The sequence below is a fragment of the Sinohyriopsis cumingii genome, chromosome 2, assembly GCF_028554795.1.
Source record: "Sinohyriopsis cumingii isolate HCF-2022 chromosome 2, ASM2855479v2, whole genome shotgun sequence".
Classification (NCBI taxonomy): Eukaryota; Metazoa; Mollusca; class Bivalvia; order Unionida; family Unionidae; genus Sinohyriopsis; species Sinohyriopsis cumingii.
In genome coordinates, this window is record NC_142962.1 from 159,570,124 (window position 1) to 159,580,681 (window position 10,558).

At 33.6% G+C, this 10,558-nt stretch overlaps 1 protein-coding gene across 2 annotated transcripts in view; it reads left to right on the forward strand.

Annotated features, from left to right (window-relative positions):
* Window positions 1-8,495, forward strand: part of LOC149806202 (transmembrane protein 11-B, mitochondrial-like) — a 64,489-nt gene extending 55,994 nt beyond the window's left edge. For both annotated transcript variants that reach the window (XM_089951139.1, XM_089951138.1), the window contains exon 2: window positions 5,263-8,495. In XM_089951139.1, coding sequence (XP_089807265.1) covers window positions 5,263-5,764 — 502 coding nt within the window. In that variant the 3' untranslated portion in view covers window positions 5,765-8,495. The remainder of the gene's footprint in view (window positions 1-5,262) is intronic.
* The last annotated feature ends 2,063 nt before the right edge of the window (window positions 8,496-10,558 follow it).

The following is a 10,558-nucleotide window of genomic DNA, read 5'->3' on the forward strand; positions in this document are numbered from 1 at the left end:
GGGGGGTTTTCCTAAGGACCAAATAGGAAAGAAAAATCCATAAATCCAAAACAAACCAGACTGAAGATTATGATGATATTCAGATATACATGTACAAAACAGAACTAGATCTTTTGTTTGGTATATTATAACTCATTACCTCCTGGTGATTTTTTTAATATTTTCGCCTGAAATGTGAGTAGGAAATGCACTTTGGGGGCTACTTCTGAATACATCCAAATGCATCTGCATTCAAGAGATTTTTGTTTACCCTGAGGCCTAGGTGTATTAGAAACATCATTTTTTATTGGCTATTTTGCCCATGCATGTGCAGAAAGGTAAAAATTGGAGTACTTCTTTTTTTGCTTATTGGGCAATCAGTTTGGTGTCGTGGCTACTTTTTACTCCAAATCCCCAACTTATCCTACTTTTTGCAAAAGTTCACCTGTCTGTGTGCAGTTCAGACTGTTCTGCCTTGGATCTCTGGCCAAAAAGTCTAAAATCCAAACACACAATCCAGTTCTGACAATGGGTGAAATTTGGGTGCAAAAAAGCCAGGTCTCAAAATATGTTATTCCGTATGTATTTTGTAATGTTTGTAGAAAGTACAGATTATCTGGTATCATTTTAGAGCTACATCTGTCTACTTTTCTTTAATACCACCCACCTTGGTGTATCTTAAATGACCTTGACGCTACAGAGCTCAGAAGTAGGGTATCGGTACTACCTTATGACGCATAAAGGGGTTGATGAGTTATTAGAGTTCAGTGAATAGTTTAAAGCAATATGACAGTAGATATATATTCAGCTTGACCTAGACCTTCAACCAGAACCAAGTACAAATTGAAATATTCAACAACATAAAATCTGTGTAAAATCTGCATTAAATGTCCAGTAATTGCTCTCTTTTGAAAGAGTCAAAGTCCTTTGTAACAAGGAATTTAATAAATTAATATTGTAAGGTTTTGGTAGATGATATCAGATTTTGAAAGCAAGTCATTGCACATGTAAGCACAGGTGAGTTAATATACCGCAGAAGAACAAAACTGCAGATGAAATATCAGAAAGAAGTTTTCAGCAGCAGCAAAGATGGTTGTAGAATACAGAAAATCCATTACATGTAACAATTTTGTTTTACACCATAAGTAAACAATGGTACATGGACATAATTTTTCGGGTGGTATTTATAGCATCAGGTTAACATCATTTCAATAATATAATTTTGTTTTGGTTTCATTTTAATTTCAGTAATTTGTTGAATCAAGCAACTAATTGTCCATATTCATGAAATCCCTAAACTTGGGTTGTACACACAAACTAAAAAATGTAATTAGCATATAATACATAAAACAGTTGAAATACATGAGATATCTAAGTCCAATTAATTGGGACACGTCTTTAATAGATAAATGAGAGTTGATCTTGTACTCACAGTACTAAATCACTAAGTGGCAAAAAAAATTGGTGGAAGTAAAGACAGCTCAAGAAAAAGCAAAGCCAGGTGTGCTTTCTGTGTAGATGGGCAAACTGACAGTCACTGGGATGACTATTTTGATCGAATCAACAGCTAACATGGACCCTGGGTAGTCCTATCATATCAGAACTTGACCCAGACCATACCATCATATTTATCTAGGCCAGTATCTCTTGTTATAGAATGACCAAAGCATATCATAGTTTATTTTAATTTTGCTAGTATAAAACGTGACACAAAGTGTAATTTGAGTTTGAGGAAGTACTCATGTTGAACAGTTTTGTGAAAACAGGTCCAGGTCTCAAACAACATCATGCATCTTTCTACTGATTTGAATGCTTGATTCAACAGCAGATCGAACAGATAAGCATGGTTGTTACAGTGATGGACATTTGTTGCAAATGTGGTCAAGGAATCTAAAAGATAGAAACAAATTTAAAATTGGCAAACTGTTGATGCATATCCAGATGAGTTCGGTGCAAAATGAACTTTTGCCAGCGCAGCGATAAAATGCCAATTTTATTAGCATACAACATCATACAAAATCAAATTTGTTTAATTTAACAAGTACCCTAGTATGAATTACTATGAATACTAAAGACATAACAGATCATCTAATGAAAATTAGTTGAAAATAATTAAGTCATGCTCATTTGAATTTTATGTTGTATAATGCCAGTCAGCTCAGTGATGGGCATTAGACCAGAATGTCCATTGAACTTAACCATGATATTATGATGTCTAATACCATTTCTGTCAGTGTACTGGTTACAGAGTCATGGTTATCCATGTTTGTTTGACTTAAGTATTCTGCAATATGTTGATTCATAAATGCAGAACATTTTGTAAGTTCTTCCTTGTGTTACGGAAACTTGTTCTTTACCACCAATTTTCTAAGATTGTGCAAAAATTTAGGTCTCTTTTACATCAAAATCTTTACCCTCAAGGTTTGTGCTTATAAATTGCTCATTCATAGGATGCGCATTTTATCTGACTATTAATATATAAATGTAGTGGTTGGCAAGGCAGGTAAAACTAACAGACTGTAAAAGTTAGTTTGCATTCTCATATGGAAGAAAATTGTTAATGGACACTACTAATTAGAACCAATACTATAAATTCAAATTTACAAATTAACAGATTACAATGAGGGGCTCCGAGTGGCCAAGTGGTCTAAAGCGCTCACTATTCCAGATCACTGCCATCTCACTTCTGTCTGTGTTGGTTCAAGGTTCGGCTAGGGTGGGTACATGGGAAAGCCTGCCAGTAGCTTCTGGTGGGTCGGTGGTTCTTCCCTGGGTTTTCCAGGGTTCTTCCTCCACTAGTTATACTAGCCACCATGTATAGCCTATCCTGTGCTGAAAAATGGCGTTAAACCCTAGAACAACAACAACAACAACAACAATTACTATGGCTAATTTACTGCATGAACACTGACATAAAATAAAAAATCTTAAGCACGAAATTATTAATGAAGAATAAGTTTATATGACACTGAACATTGTAAAATATTTCAAGTATTTTTTTTTTAAGTTTTGTAATTTTATTATTTTTAAGATGAGTTTTTCTGTTGGAATGAAGTATCATCTTTGCAAAATATTATGATAATAAAGGCCACCAGGAGCAGTGCTGTATGCTCTCAAAGTCAGAAATGAATTTTTGGATGGGGGCCTTGGACCCCTTGGACACACTGATCATGCATGCTACCCTTTGAGACCCTGCTGGAGGAGGACCCCCAGACCCCCTTCCCACATTCAATTAAAAAAAAAAAAAGCAGCAAAACCATATCTGATTCATAAGCGCCTCAACTTCACTGCATAAACTCAGATTTTGATTGCTTACAATAACAGTGGCTAATTTAAATAATAGAGATTGCTTACAATGACTTAAATAATAGAGATTGCTTACAATAACAATGACTAATTTAAATAATAGACTGCTTACAATGACTAATTTAAATAATAGAGGTTTCTTACAATGACTAGTTTAAACAATATAGATTGCTTACAATAACAATGACTAATTTAAATAATACACTTCTTACAATGACTAATTTAAATAATACACTTCTTACAATGACTAATTTAAATAATAGAGATTGCTTACAATGACTAATTTAAATAATAGAGACTGCTTACAATGACTAATTTAAATAATATAGATTACTTACAATGACTAATTTAAATAATATAGATTGCTTACAATGACTAGTTTAAACAATATGGATTGCTTACAATAACAATGACTAATTTAAATAATAGGGATTGCTTACAATGACTAATTTAAATAATAGAGACTGCTTACAATGACTAATTTAAATAATATAGATTGCTTACAATGACTAGTTTAAACAATATGGATTGCTTACAATAGCAATGACTAATTTAAATAATACACTTCTTACAATGACTAATTTAAATAATAGAGACTGCTTACAATGACTAATTTAAATAATAGAGATTGCTTACAATAACAATGACTAATTTAAATAATAGAGATTGCTTAAAATAACAATTACTAATTTGAATAATTGAGATTGCTTACAATGACTAATTTAAATAATAGAGTTTGTTTACAATACAATGATTAATTTAAATAATAGAGATTGATTATAATAACAATGACTAATTTAAATAATAGAGATTGCTTACAATAACAATGACTAATTTAAATATGTAATAAATTTCAAAGTTGCAATACATTGAGATGCAGATCTCTGTCAAATGTGGATAGTTTATTTTGTAACAATTTAATATATGGACCGCCTTTGAAAGTAACTTTTGAGTTTGTTTGAGCGCTCATATTGAGGAGTTTTATATATATGAGACAAGCATAGAATAAGTGTGCCATATACAAATTGACCTTTTGGATCAGAGGAAAATTCTCTGCCCATCTGTCAACATAGCTGTTTATTTAAGCTCATGTTTCTTTCTGCGAAAAAAAATCATGGTCATTGACAGATTATTTTAAGTGAGAAAATTTCATGAAAAGTGAACAGAAGAGTTCATAGCTGTGCTAATTTGAAATTGTACACGTTATAGAGCCTGGAAGTTCCTTATCAGCCAGGAACTGGGTGATTTCCTGGCATCTTTTACTTTATGCCCGGCTACTTTACCCTGTAAAAACTCTGTAACCCCTTTTGGGAAGGTCCCACAAACAATAATCCCCACCTACTTTGGCAACTTACCTTCTAACTTTAAAGGAAGGCCCTGTATAGTCAAATAGTGATGCACTAGACTTGACAAACTCTTGTACAAGCACAAAACTGCCTGTAAAAATGCTATTGAGTAAGTTGTTATTCTTAGCTGAATTATTAGATTTATTTGTGGGCTACGAGACTTGTTATTATGCAATAGCTGGTTGACATGCAATACTTGGAAAATAGGATTACTAAAATAAGTCCCACGAAACTTTCAAAATCTTATTTCAAAATTATTTGCAGCATAACTAAGAAATGAGTAAGAGAGATGTCTGGTAACTCATGCCAGTGCTTTTTCTGTTTCAGGGGTTAAGGGTGTGGGATTTTACCCCATTGGGCACAAGTTTTTGAGGGAGATGTGTATACAAGTAAATTAGTAAATGTACAGTTTGTAAATGTTCCTATTATACTTCAACTTAACACACACATGATTGTTATATGCTGATGGTCATTTGAGCAGACAAGTATGGCTGAACATACTTGTAGCTATATTTATCTTGGCTTAAGGCTATATTATGCTTATGTCACTTTTCATTTATTGCTACAAGATGGTGATTTACTTTGTGTATAATTTCATAGAGTTTCAATTTCTTTATTTTTCTGATTTTAGCACTGCACCAGAATGTGTTATCATTAGAGAGATCTATGAAAACGGTGATGCACAAGAAGAATTTGAACAAGAATTGGAACGTGCCCTTGAAGCCAGGGCAAAAATCATTGTGATTGAACCAATGAAGCTAGGCAATGAAATTGCACGATGGATAGCTGTTGGAAATTTTCTTCACAAAACTTGTTGTTTGTCGGGATGTGGTGTGTTTTTGACAGAGCTTATATTTACAGAGAAGATGCTAATAAAGCTGCCACTTGGAATGTTAAGTATTATGTGTGCAGCAGTGTATGCTGTTTCATGGCAGTATGATCCCTGCTGTAAATATCAGGTGGAGGGAAATGCTCAAAGGCTGAAGGAAGTACTTCCAGTGTACAAACTTTCCACCAGCACACCCGTGATATTGGTCAGAAAAGATGACACTAGGAGAAAGTTTCTTCAAAATTTCATTGCTGGTACAGTTGGACTGTTGGGTTTATGGAAGCTATACAAATACAATTGCTAGACGTTAATATTTTCTTATATCCAGAAAATCAGGACTTTTGTAAAGCAAAGACATCCATTGCTAGTTCCTTTGCTATATGTATTATGAAGTAGGCATCAAGCCTATGTTCAGCTTAATTCAGTTATGTAAAATAATTTTATTTATTTTTTGAGAATTAAATTTTTTTAAATAACACAACATAACAGCGAGCTTAGAGTCTTCCTGACAAATCCATATGCTCCATTATGCAATATGTTCATAAATAGAGGTATCAGAATTATTAACTTTGTATTATTACTCACTTTATCCATCACCTATTTAATTATTGTGCCTATCTTTGTATCTTTATTTCCATGGGTAATTCTTTGAAGAAAGATATGTTAGAGTATCCTCTGAAAACTGATTTTTAAAGTGTACTTAGATCTTTGTTAGTGTGATTTCTTTAGTAGATAACTAACATGATTTTGTTTTAAAATAATGATGAATGCCACTGTACTAATTGAATTTTATTTTGTCTCTCATTCAAGAAATTGTTTATCTCATTATACTCACATAGTGAATTGTTATGTTGATGAACTAGTTTATTGATAATTTGATTTATGGATGGAATTTTATGCCATTTAGACTGTTACAAAGTTTGTACAGATTTCTATCCTTGATTTCACCAACATAAATTAAGTTTTGATTTAAACCTGATCCCAGTTAACAGTAATCTAATTGGCAAAAATTTAAGCCTGACTTAAAATTGACTAAATTAATGTCCTTTATCCAGACTTAGTTTTAAGATTTATATTGGTGAAATTAGAGTCGGTTGTGTTTTCATTATCATGATTTAACAAGAAACTAGTTTGTTTTACTGCATAAATCATTTTTATCAATATTTTACATCTTAATTATATTTCTTAAAAAACAGTCTAACTTTTTCAAAAGCTTTTTCAAAAGCTAGAGTTGCCAGTGTTGGGTCATTTAAAAAACGTTCTCTGTCTTTGAATGACTTTTGACAATTTCTGTGATGACCTTTTCTTTTCATGATTATAGGGAACATTTTTATAAATTTCCATGCCAGCTGTTGATATTGGCTTGAAAACATGCAAAATGTGGGAAAAAAAGCACAAAACCAACATTCTTACATGTTCCTACCTATTACTAAAACGTCTGGGTAGTGGACAGTAATAAGAAAAAGTTTTTCCCCACATATATCCATCTTTCTTGAGAAACCTGTCAGGATGAGTGTGCAAAAGCTGCTCCACATAGGTATGCTGGCTGGTATAATCTTATGCATATGTAGATGATGTCATTAGATTTAGAGGCCATTGCTACCATTTAAAAACGTTTTGATATGTTTCTAAACTTTTTTTTTTACTTGTGACTTGTTCATTAAAATCTTATGAGCATAATTAAACAGAAACCACTTGTAGTAGACAAATGAAATCCAGTTGGCTGTTTCTGTGCATATGTAGATGACCTGGTTAGATTTTCAAATCATTATAGTAATTTTTCAAATTTGTATTAGTCTACAAACCTTTTGACTTTGATATTTTGAACTGGTTTGACATGTGTTCTACAAGTACAATCTAATTTCTGGATGGTTTCCAGTTTTCAGATAAACCTGTTAGCTGATGATATACAAACAATTAAGGGTCCCTTGGTGGCAAAATGGTCTGAAGCACTTGCCTTTACCAATCACTGCGATCTCACCTCTGTCCATATGGGTTTGAGTCTTAAGCTCAGTCATTGTGGGTATGTGATAAAGCTTACCAGTAGTTTCACATATGTTGGTGGTTCTTCCTGATGTTTTCTGTGTTCTTCCTCCACCACTTATACTGGCTGCCATGTATAGCCTGTCTTGCACTGAGAAATGACATTAAACCCAAAACAACAACAGCAGCAACGAACAATTATACAAATATGAATGAGTTTATTTTTCATACTGATTTCTTACATATCGAAAATTGTATTTACTTTGTTGATCTGTATAAATGTTGAATTTCACAGAGGCATTCATTTACAAGCATTCTTACAAATATAGTAAAAAATCTGAACACGGATACAAAGAATATATAGTTAGTACTTTACAAATTGTATGTGCATATCTGTTGAAGCTTTATGCTTACTATGGATATAGTGAATTATGATATTACAAATTAATTTTAGTGGGGCACAAGAGATTTGTTATAAATGTATTTTAGGGAGAGTTTCAGATTGATACGTAGTGTATGACAAGTTGTTTGTATGAATTTAGAAAGGTCTTAACTGATGAGTTCAATTGGATCATATAATTTGTACAAATGGGCAGGTTCATTTTTGACCAAGGTTTTATTGAGATATTTCCCTTTAAATATTTTATTGCTGATAGTTAGCTGGAACTGCAGAATGGGAGTTAATGAAAATATGTTTTCCTTTCCAACAGTCTTTGGACCGGAGTAAATAAAACATGTATTCCTCTCCAGCAATGCTGTAGGCTGATGTTTGTAAACATGTTTACATTTTAGGACTAGCCAGCTGCAGAATCAGGGGTTTTGGGTATAGCCTACAAAATAGAATTTACAAAGATTGCTTTTCTTTTTGTCCAAAAACATATGGGTTACACAAAGGTTTATGGGCATTTGTTGCCCACATATTTTGTACATAACACTGAGGCCATAAGAGAATGATCTCTTTTACTTGGACGTGTAAATGGAGCAGTCATAGAACCCAGTCTGTAGATTGTTGGAGAGGCTGAAATACCTTCGAAATAAATCCTCTGCTTAAACTTGTTTGTTTATGATTTGTATGTGACCCAACAATTTCCATGTGCTGATAGTTTACTACTCCATGTCCGTATATAGGTTACAGTATTGAATTTCATGGTAAGTACAGTACGTTACAGATCTCTAGTGCATATGATTATCTGAAGTGGTACTTTGAGAATTAGTTCTGTCCCATCTTGTCTATAGTAGGACATATAGCATTGCCTTTGCATCTGTCTGCCTCCTTGACCTTCACATTTTGGTTGTTTTCCATTTAGATCAGTTCTCAAAGATGGAGATGGAAGGTGGTATCTATGTTCCATGATCACATATTGTTTTTAAATCAAAAATAGGTATAAAAATGTTTTGCTGTTGACTGTTTTATCAATTCTTCTTTCACTTCTACTAATTCTGATATCATAATTACCCTGTAAACAATTAATTTGTTTCATTGGTTTCTTAAAAGTAGTTTCAACCTGTTACTGGCAATTAATGAAGGTAGACAGGTGCTAATTGCCTTTCCAAAGGTCACTGAGGCAGCTGACCTGGGCTGACATGGAAGGGTATTAACCCCACGAGCCTTGATTTACAAATCTGACAAGTTTCCATGAGCTACCATGGCAACATGAATTGTTTCAAGATTTTATCCATCTGTTGTCTGCAGCAGAAAGTTAGCCAAGCAAATCTGGTTTGTCTTTTAACTTGCCTGCATTGGCAGATATTTATTTATGCATATGACTTTTTCATATTTCTTGTCAGCACATTTAAAATTATGATTTTGTATATCATACATCATGGTTGCATTCTTTTTCTTCTTATGGTAATAGTGGCCATACTTTATCATACATTTTTATAATCTGAAAAGCCCCAGTGGCAGAAATGGTTATCTGGTCTTGGAGTTTAGGTTTTACTATTTTGAAAGAATGGAGCATGTAATGGCAAAAGAGCATCATCTGCATAAACTTGAGAACTCATGATGCAAGGCTCTTTAATCAGCTAAATTTATATAATTTTGAGTATACCTATATTGAGAATTGGTTTCAAGATTAAACAGGCATTTTTATAATAATTGCAACCTTACTTGATGATAGATAACATCATTCCGGTGGCCTATTGATTAGAGCGTCCACCTCAGAAGCAGAAGGTCATGGGTTCGATCCCCAGCCGAGTCATACCAAAGACTTACAGAAATGGTACTAACAGCTGTCTCGCTTGGCACTCAGCATTAAGAGGTTAGTGATAGGACTGGTCAGCCTGGCGTCAGGATAATGTGACTGGCGGGGACATCATGCTACATGTCTGCGGCAACATGATGCCCCAGTATTAGACATCACTATAAACTGTTACACTGCAGACATCGTAGCAATATGTTAAAGCTACGTTAAAAATCCAAATCATACACACACACACAGAGATAACATCATTTGTCAAGATTTGCCTTAATAGCAGAATGTTATCATATTCCGTCCAAATCAGTTGAATGCTTTTTCAGAAAACTTTAAAAGTAGCATGTGTTCATGAATGCATAAAAAGGTATACAAAGTTTTGATTGAATCTGAAAGTATCACATACCTAAACCAAAAAACATTTTATTACTGTATATTCTTGCTTCTAAGATGAGGCAATCAGCACAGAGCCAGATCTGCCATCCTATAATGCACCTGCAGATCTGAGTGTGCAGTTTGTCAGGAGTAATCAGTAGAACAAACAACATAGACCCTGATCTGCAAGTGCATTATGCTAAGGCAGATCAGGATCTTTGTTTTTTTGCAGTTTGACGTTACTTATAAGTGACTTAGGAACTGCTTTACCAGTTTTGACAAATATTACACAATAAATAAAATAGTAAAACCACTTTTAAAGAGTGGAGCATCAGACTAGCAATTTAGAGGTTGTAGGTTTGATGCCCAGGTTGGCTGCCTCAGTTAGTCCATTGGAAAGGCACTTAGCTTGCATTTCCTTAGCATGGTATAGCCAGTAATGCATTTAAAAGCAACAAAAACAAATGTCATGCAAAAGTAAAACCTATCTGAAATTAGAATCTTTTCAACCAATTTTGACAAATTGTGATCAAACATGATCATGT